The sequence below is a fragment of the Leptodactylus fuscus genome, chromosome 6, assembly GCF_031893055.1.
Source record: "Leptodactylus fuscus isolate aLepFus1 chromosome 6, aLepFus1.hap2, whole genome shotgun sequence".
In the NCBI taxonomy this organism is placed as follows: domain Eukaryota; kingdom Metazoa; phylum Chordata; class Amphibia; order Anura; family Leptodactylidae; genus Leptodactylus; species Leptodactylus fuscus.
The window spans coordinates 159,639,155-159,659,136 of record NC_134270.1 but is presented as its reverse complement, the minus strand read 5'-3'; the positions used below and the strand labels follow the sequence as shown (position 1 = coordinate 159,659,136).

Below are 19,982 nucleotides of genomic sequence, written 5' to 3'. Positions count from 1 at the left end.
CAGGGCCTGTGGCAGGCTGGTGTACGAGGGTCCGGCGGTCTCCATGCTGACACCAGTAATACCAGCAGATATCATGTCAGTGGAGTAGGACGCTCGTATAAGAATCTCATCTAGATCTGCTAGCACCATCATTAGATGCTCCCGCGTGGCCTGCTGCCCATCTGGACGCTTCCATTGACTCTGCAGGGAGAGATTTTCGCGATATCAAACTAATGGTCGTCATAAACTTGGTCTTAGAAAGTGATTCCCAAGCAGAGTCTTACCTCTCTGAATGCAATCTCAAATGTTTTGCTCTCACGGGGGCGCAGTTCAGTCTGATAGGCCACCAAGGTGATGTCGTTACCCTGGAAGTGAACATGAAGCCTATTATAATTGGTCAGGTAAAACAATTCGTCATCTGCTGCTGCCATCAGGAATGAACGGACCCTCTTTATCAGAATTCTTTCTAAGATCCGGATCATCTGCCTCCATGATAGCACTCTGACCAGACAAGTCTCCACCATCATGGCTGCAATCCTCAATACGACACCGCAGCAATAACAAGAACAAACTGAAGCTCAGGTTATACCGTGATCTGCACATCGGCATCAGGCAGTGGCGATCCTCGGATTCCAGACGTGTAGGTCAGCGTGTAGCGAAGCGTTCCACCGTAAGACGTCACCTGCAATAATAAGATAAGAGTTTATGGAAAGTTCTGGCATTTTCTGTAATGAACAAGACTTATAAAATCCATCGCTGGGAGGACAAGGTCTTAGGAAGGTGCCTGATCTCACATAGGAACATATAGGGGGCAGTCAGTGTCTTTACCTTATCCCCAAGGAAAACCTTAGGTAAGGACCAGTAGAAGATCCCTTCAGGGAACAGAGAGAAGCCCTTGTAGACCAGAGAGTACTAGGAAGAGAACAGAGCGGGATATGTATACAACACCACAATGTCCATAGCAGCCTGGCTGCAATGTCTCATATACACGCAGGACCTGAGCACCCCATGCACCAACCACAGCACACAATGGGGCCCCAGTACCTTCTCAGCTCCTCTTAATCCCGGCGTCTTAGAGACCAGGATATTAGTGGTGTCCTGGCGAGATGACCGCGTTGCCGCTCCAGCCTTGAGGTATGGAAATGGAGGGTTACGGCATAGAAGGACATAGCGCAGTAATGCAAAATCATACAAATAGCTCATGGAAGACACAGGACGCAAGACCATGCATAGCCATACATGAGGGCTCGTACCTCATGTGTAGATCTGTGGGGCAAGCGGCCTGGGGCACCAGATAGAGGAAACGTGTGATTTCTTGCCCGAGCGTGTGTATCACCATGGGCACGATGGCGGCGCACAGACGGCGATAGTGGACCAACTACAGGAGACGGCGGGAGAACTGGGCTGCTGTCTGACACATTGGTTGTGTTTTGTGAGGGACTAGAGGAAAAGCCGGAGATAAGCGCCCAGATCTCACGGTCCTTTTCTTCCTGCTTTTTATCCATCTACAGCCAAATTCCATGAGCAGAAGATAAAGGAAAGAGAAGGAAATAAATGGAAGATGACAGGAGACAGAACTAAAAGGGAAGCGACATGCAGAGAGATTAGTGGTGTCTCTTCGAGCTAGTTCACATGGAGTTGTGTGTGTACATATTACGTCGCGGCTACCGTGACGGGGTGCTGATACAGTGCACTGGCATCCCGCGATGGATTAGGCCCAAATGGATGGGCCGGAGCCTTGTGCCACGGACAATTCAGCATCGGAATCCGCGGCAAGATAGGGCAACTAGCTAGCGGAAAAAAGAAGCGAGCGGATACCATTGAAGTCAATGGGAGTCATTTTGGCAGCGGCCTTTGAGGCGGATTCTGCATCAAAATCCGCTGCCAACTTCCCCCGTGTAAACTAGCCCTTAGAGCTGTTGAACTACCAGCTATGGACAGAGCATCAAGATAGGCCCCAAATGCAAGGATTAATGTTACAAGCTTACTGCAATATGGGAGAGGTTCCATTAATGGCAGGGCTCTGTGTATACAGCAGATGATAGGAACGTCCGCCCTGTATGACGCTACACTATCACTCACTATACATTACAGGTATAGGGCAGACAGGAGGGGACTGGCAAAAGAATCAGCTAGATAAAGGAGCATAAAGCACAGACAAAACACATAAAAGCTGCATCAAATCTGCCTAGTGTGAACATGACTAAGAGCAGGGCAGAATGTGAGAATGGCGCAGATGTAGGATTCAATGTGCAAATTCTACTGGACTACAGGACAAGCATGCTGGCACGCATTGCAAAGAAAAGCAGTCTCTTGTCAGCCAGCTACCTGGGCTTGTCGCCGAAATCGATGTTGAGGTTCATGGTTTTCTTCTAGGTCTCCCGAAGCGATCCTTCTGCGCATTTCTTCTTCTGTTAAGGATGATTCGTTCTGCTGGATGTACAGGTTTTTTTTTTATATTTATTAATCCTGTTCATGCAATGTTGAACCGGACTACTACAGAGCCAAAACCAATAAAGCACCCAGCATGCTCAGCAGGGGGGCCAGGATGCCGGGAGGGGATGAGTAACAAATCACATATGCTGAGGCAAGATCACTGAAGGACCAGGTAAGCTGGGGTGGGATCGGTAAAGGATCAGGTAAGCTGGGGTGGGATCAGTAAAGGACCAGGTAAGCTGGGGTGGGATCAGTAAAGGAGCAGGTATACTAGGAAGGGAACATCACAGGATGAGGTATACTGGGGTGGGGTCAGTAAAGGACCAGGTATGCTGGGGTGGGATCAGTAAAGGAGCAGGTATACTAGGAAGGGAACATCACAGGATGAGGTATACTGGGGTGGGGTCAGTAAAGGTTCGGGTATACTAGGGAGGAAACGTTACAGGATGAGGTATGCTGGGGTGGGAACATTACAGGATGAGGTACACTTGAGTTGGATTATTGGAGGATGAGGTAGACTGGAGTGGGATCAATAAAGGATCAGGAAACCCCAGGCAGGATCAGTAAAGCAACAAGAATGTAGAATTGGAGTAGTAAAGGGTCATGTATGCTGGAGCGGGATCAGGTATACTTGGCTGATGGATGACACAGGAGACTATAAAGCAGTGATGGTGAACCTTTTAGAGATTGAGTGAGTGCCCAAACTTCAACCCAAAACCCACTACTTTATCACAAAGTGTCAACACAGCAATTTAATCTTAATAATGTGCGGATCCACAATTGCACAAAATTACAGACCTGCAAAATATGGTCATACGAACGGGCTTTATAGAGCTTTCTGCTCCACTGTGACCCTCACACAGAACAATCTTCTCCACAGTGGCCCCCACACAGTCCAATCTGCTCCACAGTGGCCCCCACACAGTACAATCTGCTCCACAGTGACCCCCACACAGTACAATCTGCTCCACAGTGGCCCCCACACAATACAATCTGCTCCACAGTGGCCCACACACAGTACAATCTGCTCCACAGTGGCCCCCACACAATACAATCTGCTCCACAGTGACCCCACACACAGTACAATCTGCTCCACAGTGACCCCCCACACAGTACAATCTGCTCAACAGTGGCCCCCACACAGTATAATCTGCTCCACAGTGACCCCACACACAGTACAATCTACTCCACAGTGGCCCCCACACAGTATAATCTGCTCCAGTGACCCCACACACAGTACAATCTACTCCACAGTGGCCCCCACATAGTATAATCTGCTCCACAGTGACCCCACACACAGTACAATCTACTCCACAGTGGCCCCCACACAGTATAATCTGCTGCACAGTCACCCCCCCACAGTATAATCTTCTCCACAGTGGCCCCCCCACACAGTACAATCTGTTCCACAATAGACCCCACACACAGTCCAATCTGCTCCACAGTGACCCCCCACACACAGTACAATCTACTCCACAGTGGCCCCCCCACAGTACAATCTGCTCCACAGTGACCCTCACACAGTACAATCTACTCCACAGTGGCCCCCACACAGTATAATCTGCTCCACAGTGTCCCCCCACACAGTATAATCTGTTCCAGGGAGGAGTGCCCAAAGAGAGGGTTCCAAGTGCCACCTCTGGCACTCGTGCCATAGGTTCGCCATCACGTCTATAAAGCATGCTGGACAGATTGAACAGGACCTTAAAGGGGCCATAAACCATATTCAGATTGTAGTCTATTACTTGAAAACCACAACAAAGAAAAAATAAAATGCCTTTAAGGCCAATCCAGCTCCAATTCACATCACTGGTCAGGATAGATTTCATATCCAATACATGGAGAGAGTGAAATAACTGTGCAGTGGTAAAGTATGCACATATATATGAATAACCTCACAAAAATCTCCATACCAGCGACTGCTATGGCATTACAAGTCAATAAAGCAGCACACATCCATGCAGCATCATGCACAGTCGAATACCTTGTGAGCCCGCCGCATGCGAGCAAAGAGCATCTCCCGCTGAGCATATAGAAAAAACAGAGACAAGATCAGTCTCCAGGAGAATCATCCAGGACAAGAAGTCACATAGGAGAAGGGTGTAAGGATGGGGTATCCATAAGCATGTAAGGTGCAATGTCACGCGTGTAATCTCCGACTACTAGATAAGCCGTCCACAATCCGGCTAAGAGACGGCCCCACTAATCAGATCGTACGGGCTCCAAGTTGTTTGCAAATGATCATGGACATGCAACGGCGCAAAAGGAGTCCAAGGGCTTCTCCTGAATTCTGACCCCAAGAAGGATCAATGTATCACAGAAGCCACATTCTAGGCCAGGGAGGAAAGGAAACAATGGCGTTACCAAGCTCTACCATGTGATGCAGGTGGCGCTATAAATGTAGTCAGCATTCTCCTAAGGCCGCTCCGAGGTCACTGTCGTCATACTCAGTATTTGGCAGCTCAGCCTCCAGTTACCAGCACTGAAAGGGGTCTCTACTTTTTACCATCCCTTCATGTCAGAAGGTTCCCCAGGAATAAAAGGATCACTGGTTGTCCGCCTGCATAAGCCTTATAACCCTTTAGTGACTGCCCTATTTTGGGTCTTAATAACCAAGCATTTTTTTAAAAAAAATTTCCATCATCGAATTCCAACTTTTTAAATGTATGGCCATATGGGAACTTATTTTTACTGCAACAATTCTGTATTTTTAATTCCATTATTTTCTAATACATGTATAACATTAATTTAATTTTAATTTTTTTGCTACATTTTAATTTTTCAACCAACACAGTTCTGTAAGGGCTTGCTTTTGCAGGACAATTTCTAGTTTTTTGTGGTATCATTTTTCGATAAATAGATATAATGTAATATTTTTTTGCCCACATGTACTTTTCAGAATAAGCTTGATAAAGGTTTGTGGAATAACCAAAAACTTGTGATCTGAATTTCCAAAACTACATGTCTTCTATCTGGTAGGTGGAGAAATATTTCCTTATTATGCTCAAATCTTTGCAGTGAAACAGTCATTTGCCATTTTTACTTAAATAAAAACTATTTGCATTTAGGGAGGGGTTCACATCTGCGCCCGATCTCCGCTTTCAGGTTTCTGTCTTCTGCCAACAGGAGACGGAAACCCGGCAGACAGTGTTTGCCTGTGAGTGTCTTCTGGTCTCCGCGGCGAAAACGTTTTTTTTTTTTAACCGGACACAAGGTCGGACATACGGGACTTTGTGTACAGTTAAAAAAATAAAACGGTTTCGCTGCGGAGACTATAAAATGGTCACAGGTGCTCACAGGCGGACACTGTCTGCCGGGTTTATGTCTCTTGTTGGCAGAAGACGGAAACCTGAAAGCGGGGCACAGATGTGAACCCGTCCTTACATGTAATATGTGCTATAGTTTCTTGGTTTACTGTCAGTAGTATACTAACATCATGCCTCTAACAGGGCCTAATAGGCTTCCATACATTTTCATAGCAACCCATGATCACGTCAAGAGATGCCAGTGAGGTGACAGATGGGATTCCCTTCCTTTTAAACTACTGACAACAACATCTAAGGAATGATATGGCTGGGACCAGTGGTTCCTTCTCATTAGACACCCACTACACCCAGCGAACTTATACTTAGCCTCTAATGCATTACCGTAACAAGGCACATTAGCAGATTTGGTGATAACTGGCATATTGGCGGTTACTAAGGGGTTAGGACTGGCATTGTTTGCTTTTGCATAGCAGAACAAGATTTACCTTGAAAACAGAAATGAATACATGTATATACTCAGTGCAGATTTCAGAGGTTTTCACCTACACTGGTCACTTTCTTGCACTTTAATGTTAAGTTCAGGAGTCGCGCCCCTACCCCTGTCAGACTCTCAGGTCAGTACCTTATCCCCCTGGTAATTCTCTGGAAGCTGCCAGTAGAAGGATTCCTGCCCCAACTGGTCAAACTGCCGATACGAGAGCTGCGGTCCATACGTAGACATCTCCACATTGAATCCAGAGGTGATACGAACACTCCGTTGACGGTTCACTAGAGCAAAGTTCTGGAAGTTTCCAGGTAGGAATGGACTGGTGATCTAGAGTCAAAAGATGAGACAGTAAGAGTCACCACAGTAGGAGTCAACAAAGACAACAACACCAATGATCCACATAATGCAAAACCTCACGACTAGTGACCAGGACATCGGCATCCCCAGTCTTACCAGTTCACGATGATAGCTGGAGCTGGAACATTGTTGGGTGACTCCCATACAGAAACATGGCAAACAGCCACCTGGATTGTCGGCACTGAGGTAAAAGTGATTCGGGCGACAGGTACTGCATGAAAGACCCTCCACATGAGGCTGAAGAGAACAGGAGACAGTCAGATCCATAGATGCTGAGGTATTAAGCAGGATACCTGAAATATACAGCAGCACCTACCTTGCACTGACACTGACGCCGGGAGTCACAGACGCTACTAACACTGCCCCTCAGATCGCAATGACAGCCTGTGTTGGGACCAGGACCAGGACTCACTGCAAGAGTAGCAATATATATTATATATATAGGACCATAGTGATGGGGCATATTCATCACACCACTGGATAATTTTGTATAATTAAAATGTATTATTATTATAACATACGTGTGCAGGGTTGTCCTCGAACAGGGTCTCCTCTGTAATCGGGAGCACATCTGAAACAAGATATTAAGACAGAAACGTGTCAAGAGAATACAGGTGCCTAATAATATAACCATAAGAGTAGAGCAGAGAAACAATCATCACCTCTCACACTGGCGGCCAATGTAACCAACAGGACATGAGTCACATGTCGGCTGACCGTCTGAGTCCAGGAAGCATGTGCCGAAGTACCTGAAAGAAAGAGTTGAGCACATGTAAGAGGCAGGTAGGTAAGCCTCATCCAATAAAGACTAAAGTGCACTTAGTAACATACTGGGTGGATGGGCCTCGGCATGGGCAAGGCTGGCAGTCTCCAGGACTTCCACGTCTCGGGTCCCCATAGAAGCCGCGCTGGCAGCGCTCGCACTTGGCTCCCTCTGTGTTGTGTTGACAATTCTGAAATGGAATCAGTTTAGAGATGAGCGGAGTGATATCCAGCGGAGCATCTATAACCGGCATCTAAGAGGGGCTCACCAGGCATTCTCCAGTCTCTCCATCACACTCCGTAGAGTGTCCACCGCACTGACAGCGCTCGCAGGTGCCCAGATAAAGACCACTAGTGGAGCGAGTATAACCAATGTCACAGTCCTGGGGAAAAACAGCACAGATACATCAGCACAATGCGTCCGCCGTTACTGGGTGAAGGTGCTAGGCAATGAATCAACTCGACAAACCTGGCAGGATGGTCCTGTATAGCCGATTGGGCAAGCGCACTGCTCCACCTCCACTGCTTGATTCTGTCCTGTGGAGTGAGGCACTGCAATATCCATGTGGATGTTAGAGATTCTGAAAGACAAAGGCACCACAAGTGTCAGAGTGAAGCCTATGCAAGAACTGGGTGTGTATATATGTAGATATAATCCTGGGTGCCTTATCATTACCGGCTTTCAATCATCCTATCAGCATAGGACGCCCGAATCATCAGCACACCTATGTCTGCCAACGCCATAAGTAGGTGTTCACGGGTGGCATCCTGACCATCAGTGCGCCGCCATGAACTCTGCCAAAGAAAGACAAAGTATTAAAGGAGATCTTTAGCAAAAATTACTGTTATACAGTAAGAGTCATGCAACCAGTTACTTGTCAATGCATTCAGTAGTCCGTTCGGGGGGGTCGAATCCGAATGGATTACCGAATGCAGATGTGAACCAGCCCTAAGAATTATGGAGAATTCAAGGCAAACAGCATTAACAGGATATTGGGAAGATCCTTCCTCCACATCACTGTACTTCTTACCTCACGGAAAGGAACGGTGATAGTGATTGGAAAACCAGGAAGAGTCTGAACGTTCGCATAATGCTCCAGAAAGATTCCATTGCCCTGCAAGATGACGTGTGGCTGTGTGTCCAGAGCTGGGGAACCCACGCTGGCTTCATACATGATGGTGTAGCGCAGTTCACCACCATAAGATGTCACCTGAAACATAGAAGTTTCCAAAGTTACAAATAAATTTGGATGCTTAATGGGGAATATTCCTATTTAGTGTGTACCTATGTTCTAATGAGTCCTCTACATGGCAACACAAGTTGCTGCGGCATCTCCGACTTTACAGTCGGGAGCAAGTTTATTTAGCGAATATTGGGCTCACACATACCTTGTCTCCCTTAAATCGCTCTGGCAGTACCCAGAAATATACGTCCGGAGGGAGACGGTTGAAAGCACTAAATGTCAGCTCTGAAGGACCCGTCACGCTTAAGCCCTCAGTGAAGGTTTGGGTGCCGGTTGCACTGGAGATGGAAAACGGTGCACGCTCATGACTGTCATAGGTAGAATGAACCTATGTGAGACAAGAAATAAGGTCAGGTCACTAGTAAAGGAGGGGCCCCAGGGGCCACACTGCCCTACACACGTAAGGGTCTCACAAACCTGGTCTCTGTTCCAGTAGGAGCTTGAGCACTCCCGGGTGACCCCCATGCAGAAACATTTTAAGCAGCCGTCTGGGTTTTTGTCGCTGAGGTAGAAGGTTCCGCTTTTACATTCGTTGCACAGCTTCCCTGAGACATGAGACTGAAAGAGAGCAATGTGTCAAATACTGCTATTGTGAAGGTGAATGGACAGAATAATTTATTATTCTATGGAGACCATAGCTGTTTCTGCATAGACATTGCGTCCTGACCCTTACCTTGCACACACAAGTATTAGGCGATGACACAGCGCTGCCCTTCTCATCACATATCCCCGAATCACCAGCTGGAACATACAAGAATTCTCAATGGATGAAAGGGAAATAAAATATTCCTAATACACAGATGATATCTTAACTGAGGTCTAGCCTCCTCAGAACATGGATGGTAACATGTACGATAAACATTCAATATGCAGAATTCCTGTCATTCCCCGGCTCGGACACATCCATTGATTTGACAGTCGCATCCAACCCCCTCCTGCTGAAGACATCATCATAGCTAAATACCAGCACACATAGTATGACGACCATGGACTCACCAGTCTTCACGCACCGTCCTCCAGGCTTCATGGGGTCTCCTTCATATCCTAGTGCACATCTAGGTTGGGGGAGGAGACACGGTTATCAGTGACAAGTATGGTACAAATACAGTGAGAACAGTACGCAACAAACAGCCAGGTGAAACTTATGATCCACTGTATGCTACATATCACATGACTATCGGTACATGGTGCTGTATAAACCTCACAATGTAAAAAAAAAAAAAGTCTCAATAAATTTACCTCTCACAGCGCCGACCGGTGTAACCCTCCAAACAGTTATCACAGGTGGGCTGTCCGTCAGTGTCCAAAAAGCAGGTGTCAGAATACCTGTAGAAACAATTCATGTGAATCTGCTGCATGACTCCAAGCACGGGCCTCACAACTACCACACCGTGTCATGAGCAACTTACCTGCGGCGGTGGTCCATGAGTGGGCAGGGACATGGCCGGCAGGCATCTGACGTACCTCTTGTAGGATCCCCAAAAAAGCCTGCTTTACACTTATTGCACTGTGGACCCTCGGTGTTGTGCTGGCAATTCTTAAGATAAGAAGGACAATATAAGATAAAGCACCAAGTACTATGAATGGTGTAGAAGCTTCTCACTGCTGCATGTGAAGGACCCACATTTACTACTGAGAATACAGGAGTGAAGTTTAGAAGCAAAAGTGATAAAATCCCACATCTCTACCCTGCGGATACAGGCAGAATTATAACTTACTATGCAGTAGCCGGTCTCAGAGTCACAGGAGCTGGCATGGCCATTACAATTACATCCAGAGCAAGTACCCAGGAAAGGTCCACCAGGGATGCGATCAAACTGTGGGGAGCAAGTCTCACAGGAGAGGCCAGAATAGCCAGTGGGGCATCTAAAATGGACAAATGACCAACAAAAAAATGAACCTCCGGGTATCTTAATGGGCGATATCAGTCAGTGAAAGATATCAGTAAATGTCTCATGATACGTCTGCAGATCACAGATCACACTATACTGACCTGCACTCCTCTACGCCCAGGGCCACCCCCAGCTGCGTATACTCCACAGAGGTTGTATCCATGATAATGTCTGCCAGGCCAACACTCGCCATTTTGTTGTCATAAACGGTCTGAATCATTATGGCTTCCAAATTCTGAAGAGTCATCAGGAGGTCTTCTCGGGTGACGGCCGATCCAGACTCATGCTGCCAGTTGTCCTGCAGACGGGAGAAGACAAGCAATCCATTACCTTCCACAGACGGTCACAGCATCCCCAGGTGATATACAGGTAGATGCTCAGCTGGTAGACATTTATATAAGATTATATTACAGATACTTACCTCTGTGAATTGGACTGTCCGCTGATTCACAATCGTTGGCTGGGTTGATGACTGAACGCGATAGACAAGCCTTTGCCCGTTTCCGATAAGAACCACATCAGGCTTTCTCACAGGCTCTGACTGCCCTCGTGTCAGGCCATAACGAACTTTATAACGGAGAGAACCTCCATAAGAGTCCACCTGGAATGACAGGTAAGATCATAAGAAACCAGTCTGACGTCAAGGGCAGCACCCACGAAGTCCAATGTTTACCTTGTTCCCCAAGAACTGGGATGGCAGCGTCCAGAAGGAGTCGTGACTCAGGAATCTCCGAGACAGATCCACCAGTTGGAATTCTTCTACACTTGTGTCAATTTGGAGTTGATTTGAGGATAATGGAGGGAATCCCTGGTGAGAGGATACGTTCACTCCTAAAATGATGAAAATGATCAGTGAGGGGCATGAAATCCTCATCAAAGCTCCATCTGGCAGAAAGTCTATGAGTGACAGACATCTCACTAGAATCAGAATACTCTCAATACAAAGTTCAATGTTGGAAAACATCAAGACCCACCTTTAAAGTCTTCTTCAACATCAAATCGGAGTCTGATCTGGTTTCGGTAACGGCCGGTTTGTTGGCAAATCTTAGCAACACCAAAGCAAAAGCAAGGAATGCACTGAGAGGTGCCCTCCACGTGGAAGTATCCTTCAGAGCAGCGACCTGAGAAACAAAATAATCTTAACTTTTTCTACCTTTTTTCCCCCAGAAAGCACTGCTTAGCCTATAAGACTCTCTAAGACAGTTGGTAGTCACTGCAAGGAGAAGCAATACCACCCCCACAACCCTCCTTCAAAGACAAAGTCCTCGTACGCAGCCAACTAACATCCTGCTCTGTAAGTACAAGGGGCACAAACCCTAAAAATGGCCTAAAAACTCTCTCCGCCAGCTGGTAGTTTCCACAAAGAGAAACAGCCCCCCCCTGAGATCTGCCCCATTCTCAGACATTACCATCAGACTTTAAGGACAGGACGCCATCAGGAATGCCAAACACCATGCCCTTAGCATTAATGGCTTCACACGTGTAAGCGCCTTGATCCGCTTCCTTTACATCTCGAATGATAAGTGTGCCGTGTCCGTTCTCACTGGTCATTTCCACTCTGGGGTGATGCAAAGGAAACCACCGACAGATTAACGTCCCATTCACCGTTCACAGGTAATTCTCATATAATAGCAGACACGTACCTGCTGCTTTTAGGGATGTGGCCCCAGTTTAATCTCCAGCTTATAATGGGTGTCGGGATGCCAATGGCCACGCAAGTGAAACGCACTGTATCTCCACGGGAAGCCATAATGCTCTCTTCTGGGGGTGTTATGACCTGGGGTGGACCTGAGAACAAGAACAGAGTTAACCTCAAATAACTTCAGTCATCACTAATGACCAGAATATACAGACATGACAATACTGGGTGTCCCATTTGCTGGAGGCCTGGAAAAATGGTACCTGACTCCAAGGCAAATGAACACAATGTAATCACATGGGAATCAGGAACCTCTCATAATGTGGGCTGGAAGTGTCCTCTGTTTACAGTTAAGCACGGACAAATCCGACCCTCTGTATCGCTGTATATCCCATTAACATGTCCATCATCAATACAGGAACTTCTTAAGCGATTTTCCTTTTCATTTCTCGGATTATTACAGTATAGCTTAGTTCAGACGTGCGCGTAATAGCGTATTCTGGTCCTGATTTTGACGCGGGAAGCCATGTCAAAATCAGGACAAAAATACGCTTGCCGCTCTGGAGTAGGCCCAAAATGAATGGGCCCAGTCCAGAAGGTGACTGAATCCGCCTGCAGAAAGGGCAGCTGGCTTCTTTTTTCCGTGAGTGGCAACATGCTGCTCACGGAAAAGAGATTGCTAGCGGTCTCCATAGACCCCCATTGTGAGGGGGCGGATTATGACGTGGATTCCACGCCAAAATCCGCCCCCTCTGTGCCCGTGTGAACCAGCCCTTAAGCTCCACACCTACTACAGTAAACTTTTCACTTCAGGAGGGCCCACAAGAAATAGTCAGGTGGGGTCAAATCAAACTGACATTCCCAAAGAATGATAAAATCCCTGAAAATGGTCATATCTTAGGCAAGTTCGCACTGTAGGTGTCGCAGGTTGCCACATCCTGGTGCTATCTGCCTCACCCTCTCATTGATAAATGAACACATGGAAAACCTCAACATACTCCACTGGGCACAGCACTGTCAAATACGGGCCTATTATGTGTTTCCATGATATTATCCACTAGGGGCAAGCATCATAACTTTGTTACACCACACGTGACTGCTGAGGCCCACAGTAGTCAGTGGTCTCCTGGCTGCCGTGGTGTCACCTGAGAGGCCAGTATACTACTGATGAAGACCCCGAGGGAGCCGAGGAGAGATGTGGCAAGGTGTGTATAAGTGTTTCCTAATGTTCCCACACCTCCTCTGAGCCTGAACTTATTATACCCTGCAGGTGAAAAGACCCGAGAATATAATAGTGATTTGTGGGTGGTGAACCCCAAAAGTTTCAGGATTGAGTTAAACCTGAAACATTTGGAAGATCTGGGTTGAATCTGTTTTGATCTAAAATGCTTTAAACAAATGGCAGGACACAAGGTGCTTGTTATATCGGACCTTTCAGTTCATACCCTGCTGCTACTCAGTATGCATGAAGATGAACGCGTTTGCAGCTCTCCATCACTTGCTCTTGTTCCCAGTAACTGAGCCCATTTGTGTAAAGACATTGTAGGACAAGCCAACAATCTCTCTTTAACGTTCCGCACTATTTCTCCAACACTTTCAGCTCGCTACCATCAGCCACATCCAACAACATTCCCTGTATTTACCGTTTCCATAACAATTTCTGAATACACAACTTTCATGGTCTTTTTCTGACTAAGTTTCTTCACAGGACTTAGGCCTCGTTCAAACGGGGCACGGGACCACGTATTTTGGTCCTGATTCTAATGAGGGAAGTCGCGTCAGAATGGGACCAAAACGCACCTGCAGCGACTGTTCCATATGAATAGGTCTAGTCCGGAGGGTGCTGTTGCGAGGCGGGCGCCGGGGCTGAATCAGCCGCGGAATCCGCCTGAAGAAAGGGTAGCTCGCTTCTTTTTTCCGTGAGCCAGAACATACTACTCATGGAAAAAAGGAAGCTAGCGGTCTACATAGACCTCGATTGTGAGGGGGCGGATTCGGAAGCCGAATCCCTCTTGCCCTGTGTGAACAAGCCCTTAATCTCCACTAGGTGTGCACAATGAAGACACACTCTTGTACAGTATAGCGAGACACTGCTGATTACCCTTCTGAAGGAAAAGATGGCTTCAGGGACCACGGTGTGAAACAGGCTTCTACATCACCATTGTACACAATAAAATAACCTAATTCATTTCATTAGCCTTGGAGCTATGGCCGATCTTTTGGGGACTTCATCAAGTTGTACCCCCTGTATAAAGAAATGATCATCATAGCCTGCTCACTAGTTTCACTAGCCTCACACATAAGAAACCAGGAGGCTCCCGAGTACCGGAAGACTTACGAGGAGATTCCCAGTAATATAACAAGGGGTCGGCTACTCTGTGACGTCTGTCTAGCAAACCTGGAATGAGACTGGAACTTACTGCAACCAATTTCATCCGAGCGGTCGGGGCAGTCGGCTTCTTCGTCACACTGGTAACTGGCCGGGATACAGTTTCGTGACTGTACACAGACAAACTGATCAGGGGCACACATGTCACTCGGACCCTTGGTGGCTACAAAAGTGGAATAAAACAGTTCAGAATGTATATTGGCTCATATACAGGGTTATTCATTTATCTACCTATATCTAGCAACATACATATATATGTTACATATATGTTATAATCAGTAAATGCCTAATGCCTGCCACAATCATCTAGAAAAACTCTATTCCAGCTTGCACATGATGGCATCACATAACCAGTACAGCTCCACATGGGGTACTCACGGCAGTTTATTTCGTCAGAGCCATCTCCACAGTCGTTGTCACCGTCACATCGCCAAAGTTTCAAGGCGCAGCGACCATTCTTACACTTGAACTCATTGGGCTCACAGGGAGAGGGGGTGCCTGGGTAAAAGTTGGAGAAGAAACGTTAACCCCCTCGTTTATAAAATGTAGTATTACAGTGTTATATTATTCCTCATACTGAACCTCCAACATGGACGGTCACTCATACAATCAGCCATATAACAGTGTGTTTAGCCTTTGTCACCAGTACAATCGATCAGATAACAATGTGTGGAGTACTAGGGGGTAATATTACCCTTCATACTGTACCCCAACCCTGTACAATTAGTCAGAAGCAAAATCCACAATCTCACCGCAGTTGAGCTCATCGCTGCCGTCCTTACAGTCCCGTTCTCCGTCACACAGATAGTCTCTAGGAATGCACTGTCCATTCGGGCATCGAGCTTCTTCTCTCCGGCAAATGCGAGGAATCTCTAATTGTGGCTTGGCAGTAACACGTATGAATGGTGTGGTGGCAACAGGTGGGGGTCTTGTATAAACGGGGGGTGGAGGGGTAGTGATAGGCCGTCTAGTAATAACAGGTCTTGTGGTAAAAGTAGGTCTGGTGACCACTGTTTCTGGGGTTCCTGGAAAACAAAATGTGATATATCAGACACTGGATATAAAGCACCAACTGGGAGTAGGGGTGGGATGGGGTCTGATCAGGGCAGAGATAAAGGATAATAATGGGAGGGGGGACACTGAAGACAGTGCAAGGTGGTACACTGTGATATGAGAAATCCCCCCCACCCACAAATTATTCTCTACACATGGAGCTTCTCATATGGCCTTGTGCAGTGGACTACAGCCCCTTCCCCGCAGTGACAGATGAGTCAGGACCATCCATTGGCTGTAAGGTTGTCAATTGCCAGCGATGGATGTGTACACTTGCACACTAACAGTACTTTATAGGCACAAGAAGGTAGTATTCTACTTGAAGTTCCATGTCCTTATTAAAGTCTCTTATTGTACACATGCTCCTCTAGAGTTTGGATTTCCAGGTCCTACAACACCCAGAGCTGGACCAAATCTGGCGACATGGCTCTACTTATCTGCCCAATGCTCAGCCATTAGTTTTACTCACCACAATCCTCCTCATCAGACATGTCCCGACAGTCATGGCGCTGGTCACACCGAAACTCCAAAGGCACACACTCGCCATTGCGACAGGTGAACTCATCAGGTGAGCAGGAGAGCGGTGAAAGAGTGACTATGGAAAAAGTAAAAAGAAGACATGAACAAAACTCTAAAGACAGATGACACGTACTGACACGGGTTACCCCGATATGTGAGATCAGAGGCGCTGCAGCTGTGTCTGCTCAAGATAGACTGGATATATTAATACACTTGCCAAATATATATCCCTTTCATACATGCAATCTTATAGAGAGGTAAACGTAGAGGGGTAGTCTGGCCCCTGAGCAGCATGGAGACCCTGAAAACAATGTGCTCATGGGCAGAATGTCTTTAATCCAAGAAAATCCCTTTAAGTCATGCAGGTCAGGACTTGATTTTCTTAGTTGTCATTATACAACAGCAAGAAAGTTACACTTGACTCACAGCAAGCAGAGATCTTGGTGATAAAGTGACATCTAGAGCTGCAGGACTTTACTGAAGACTGGACGAACCCTCTAATCATGTGGCTAAAGGGTTTGTCCCCAGATAACAACGTAGGACATATTCTCAGGCTAAGTATCTGATGATAAGTGTCTGACTGGTGCCCGTTCCTACATCCAGGCCCAAACCAATGACAAGAACAGGGGTCACGTGTTCCGTATTTGTGTGATATTACAGTTAAGCTTGCGCACTGCTAATCCATTCAACCTTACGGGACTGTGGGAGATAGCATTAGTCCCACAGAGCCAATAGAGGTGCCGCAGACTGTATACTTATCTGCCACGCTACCCAAACAGGAACACAGGGGAACCTTTTTTTGCTATAATGAGGTCTCAAAATCAGACCCCCAATCTGACATGTACCACCTATACTATTGAAAAGGTACAAACGTGGGGCAATCTTTTGGGGTTATACCACACATTAGCAACTCAACAATCAACAAGAAGATAAAATATCAAGGAAGGATGAAGATGCAAGGAAGACAGCAGGCAAGGGTCTGGGCCAGATCCGCACCCAGTCACAGCACAACGCAAGCATCTTACCTGGTATCTCCACCCCGATGGGAGATGGAGGGGTTTGTGCTAGAAAAAATAGAAAAACTCAGATTTCATAGAAGGATAGTGAAGGAGACAGTCACATAGTATAGAAGTGAGGAGACAGATATATATAGTATGGCAGAGAGGAGACAGTTGTCTAGTGTATAGTGTACTGATGAGGAAATAGTCATGACGTATAGCACGGAGGAGACAGACATCCTATCCTATCTGATCCTACTAATATTATAAATGTGAAAGTTTGGATGTTTGTGTGTTTGGATATTTGTTCCTCAATCACGCAAAAACGACTGAACGGATTTGAATGAAATTCTGCACACAGATAGATTGAAACCTCGATTAAAATATAGGCTATTTTTTTATTCCGGTAAATGACATGGCTTCGTAACTGTTATGAATTTATGTTCATATACTATATTACACTGCTCTTAGCAGCAGCCTTATCTCATCCAGGGTTGTTATCTCTCTGTGTAAACACACTTAACCCTCAGTGTGTAGAAACCTTTGCATATTATCTGATCTGCTCCAGTGCTAACAAACTGACATGGGCTAACACCTTTAATCCAAATTGGCAGTGTGCCAATTTTCAACATGCCTGGAAAAAGAAAATCTAATTTGTCACAGACAACGAGAGTTATGAAGGAGCCAGAAGTCACACAGTTCTTCTCAAGAGCAGCTGAGGGGGATCATAGACGTCAACAACTTCGCTCATTATATGGCATCCCAGTGAGGTGCTGAGATGCCGCAACAATCACGGGCACAGCGCCAGGAACGAGTTCAGTGGCAGGGCACAGTGCGAGGAACACGTTCAGCGACAGGCCAGCTTGACAGTTGTCGAAATGCTTTCCTTGGCTGAGAAGACTGTATCTGGTATAATCCCAACATCATTGCAAATAAAGGCCTCTGAGAAGGTCGGCATGATGTTAAAGAGAGTGCCCTCTATAGGGTTGTTTGATTGAGACTCTGTCTTCTTAATTACATCATGGAAGATAGACTTGCACATTCTCAGTCAGTGCCCTCTATTGGTGCGCATACTTGAGGCACTGACATCCTAATTACATCATGGAAGTCAGATTTGCATATTCTTCCCATGGTCCTATATATCTCCTACTAATATTATAAATGTTAAAGTTTGAATGTTTGTGTGTTTGGATATTTGGACGTTTGTTCCTCAATCATGCAAAAACGGATAAACGGATTTCGATTAAAATATAGGCTACTTTTTATCCCAGTAAATGACATGGCTTTGCAACAGTTATGAATTTTTGTTTAGATACTATATTACACTGCTCTTATCTCAGCTTCTGAGAAAGCCAGGGCTCTTATCTCTGTGTATAAACACACACTAACCCTCTGTGGTTTGTGTACATGCATTTGCATATTATCTAATCTGCTCCAGGCACTACAGGCAACTTGACATGGGCAAACACCTTTAATCCAAATTGGCAGTTTGTCAATTTTAAACATGCCTGGAAAAAGAAAATCTAATTTGTCACAAACAACGAGAGCTATGAAAGAAGCCAGAAGTCACAGAGTTCTCCTCAAGTGGAACTGAGGATGATCATCGACGCCAACAACACATGCATTATATGGCGTTGCAGTAAGCTGATGAGATGCCGCACCAATCACGGGCACAGCACGAGGAACGAGTTCAGCGGAAGGCCAGCTTGACAGTTGCGGAATCGCCGGAGCAGGCAGATCATCAACGCCAACAACACGCTCATTATATGGCGTCCCAACGAGCTGCTGAGATGCCGCAAAAATCACGGGCACAGCGCCAGGAACGAATTCAGCGGCAAGGCACAGTGTGAGGAACACGTTCAGCGACAGGCCAGCTTGACAGCTGTCGAAATGCCAGAGTGCAAAGAACTAAGTTTAGCAGCAGGACAGCTTGAGAGCTGCCATAACGCCGGAGCAGGCAAACCATAGAAGGCAGCAATTTGATGAATATAGGCGGATCATCCACTCCAACAACCCGCAGACAAAGTCGCGGGCAGAGGCTAGTATAAATATTATATACATATATATATATATATATATATATATATATATATATATATATATATATATATATATACATACACACACAGCACAGTGATATACTGGGGAGCGGGGACAGCAGTGTATATCTGTGTATATGCATATTGATGATTTTCATGATATTTTGCACACACTTTGCACATATTTTGCACACACTTCGTTCATTGCCAGTAAATGACTCCTGACTGAAGCTGCACAAGGCGATATAATCTACTCTCACTTTTCTCAGTATTTGTTGCGTGTTTCGGGTCTCACTATTGGGGCTACACCCAGTACCCCGGGGCCCAGCTCCATTTCCATTACTAGGGCAATAATCTGTTGTGTTTTTGTTCATGGAATGTTGAGATGTAAATAAAATGTCAGATGGAACAGCCATGATGTCATCACTGTGATGTCTAATAAAGGGAGGGGCCTCTATAGTAGTTGGAGGGGGCACCTATTGTGACTTGGTCTGGCCAGCTCGTGGTGATGTCATGTAATTATGACTCACAGTGCCGCCCCTTATATAATTCCGCGCCGCGCTCCACTCACTGCCACTACTGGTTCTCATTACAAGTGGACGCTTCTGCTGAAACTTGTGCTGGTGCACCATCATATCGCGGTTATGGCGATCATGTGCTGGGACGTACAGAGTTAGCAGCAGCGAATGGTGCAGCCCATGGGCGCTATAGTGATTTACGATAGTTACATAGTGCGCTATTGTAATAGTAATGTTATAAATGGGTTAAAAGCGGCACCCGTACTGTAAGTGACCGCCATATCTGTACGGGGGGCAGAGTCTATAAGGGTACATAGCAATATATAATAGCTCCCTCTTATTGCCCCTACATAGTAATAGTTCTCTCTTATTGCCTCTACACCGTAATAGTCCCCTCTTATTGC

The 19,982-nt window shown here is 46.2% G+C and overlaps 1 protein-coding gene across 2 annotated transcripts in view; it reads right to left on the bottom strand.

Annotated features, from left to right (window-relative positions):
* Positions 1 to 19,982, bottom strand: part of HSPG2 (heparan sulfate proteoglycan 2) — a 121,387-nt gene that overhangs the window by 40,840 nt on the left and 60,565 nt on the right. For both annotated transcript variants that reach the window (XM_075277769.1, XM_075277770.1), the window contains 36 exons: positions 17,049 to 17,087; positions 15,974 to 16,099; positions 15,204 to 15,476; positions 14,830 to 14,949; positions 14,483 to 14,614; positions 12,067 to 12,211; positions 11,833 to 11,981; positions 11,398 to 11,544; positions 11,097 to 11,254; positions 10,845 to 11,024; positions 10,525 to 10,721; positions 10,250 to 10,397; positions 9,941 to 10,068; positions 9,771 to 9,857; positions 9,528 to 9,586; positions 9,205 to 9,272; positions 8,949 to 9,089; positions 8,677 to 8,859; positions 8,319 to 8,498; positions 7,964 to 8,082; positions 7,757 to 7,868; positions 7,557 to 7,670; positions 7,357 to 7,478; positions 7,188 to 7,274; positions 7,047 to 7,096; positions 6,842 to 6,936; positions 6,622 to 6,762; positions 6,304 to 6,495; positions 4,400 to 4,438; positions 2,308 to 2,412; positions 1,233 to 1,484; positions 1,024 to 1,107; positions 808 to 891; positions 569 to 661; positions 264 to 344; positions 1 to 180 (listed from right to left, as the gene is read on the bottom strand). The exon at positions 1 to 180 is cut by the window's left edge and continues 51 nt beyond it. In XM_075277769.1, the coding sequence (XP_075133870.1) occupies positions 1 to 180; positions 264 to 344; positions 569 to 661; positions 808 to 891; positions 1,024 to 1,107; positions 1,233 to 1,484; positions 2,308 to 2,412; positions 4,400 to 4,438; positions 6,304 to 6,495; positions 6,622 to 6,762; positions 6,842 to 6,936; positions 7,047 to 7,096; positions 7,188 to 7,274; positions 7,357 to 7,478; positions 7,557 to 7,670; positions 7,757 to 7,868; positions 7,964 to 8,082; positions 8,319 to 8,498; positions 8,677 to 8,859; positions 8,949 to 9,089; positions 9,205 to 9,272; positions 9,528 to 9,586; positions 9,771 to 9,857; positions 9,941 to 10,068; positions 10,250 to 10,397; positions 10,525 to 10,721; positions 10,845 to 11,024; positions 11,097 to 11,254; positions 11,398 to 11,544; positions 11,833 to 11,981; positions 12,067 to 12,211; positions 14,483 to 14,614; positions 14,830 to 14,949; positions 15,204 to 15,476; positions 15,974 to 16,099; positions 17,049 to 17,087 (4,610 nt within the window). The remainder of the gene's footprint in view (positions 181 to 263; positions 345 to 568; positions 662 to 807; positions 892 to 1,023; positions 1,108 to 1,232; positions 1,485 to 2,307; positions 2,413 to 4,399; positions 4,439 to 6,303; positions 6,496 to 6,621; positions 6,763 to 6,841; positions 6,937 to 7,046; positions 7,097 to 7,187; positions 7,275 to 7,356; positions 7,479 to 7,556; positions 7,671 to 7,756; positions 7,869 to 7,963; positions 8,083 to 8,318; positions 8,499 to 8,676; positions 8,860 to 8,948; positions 9,090 to 9,204; positions 9,273 to 9,527; positions 9,587 to 9,770; positions 9,858 to 9,940; positions 10,069 to 10,249; positions 10,398 to 10,524; positions 10,722 to 10,844; positions 11,025 to 11,096; positions 11,255 to 11,397; positions 11,545 to 11,832; positions 11,982 to 12,066; positions 12,212 to 14,482; positions 14,615 to 14,829; positions 14,950 to 15,203; positions 15,477 to 15,973; positions 16,100 to 17,048; positions 17,088 to 19,982) is intronic.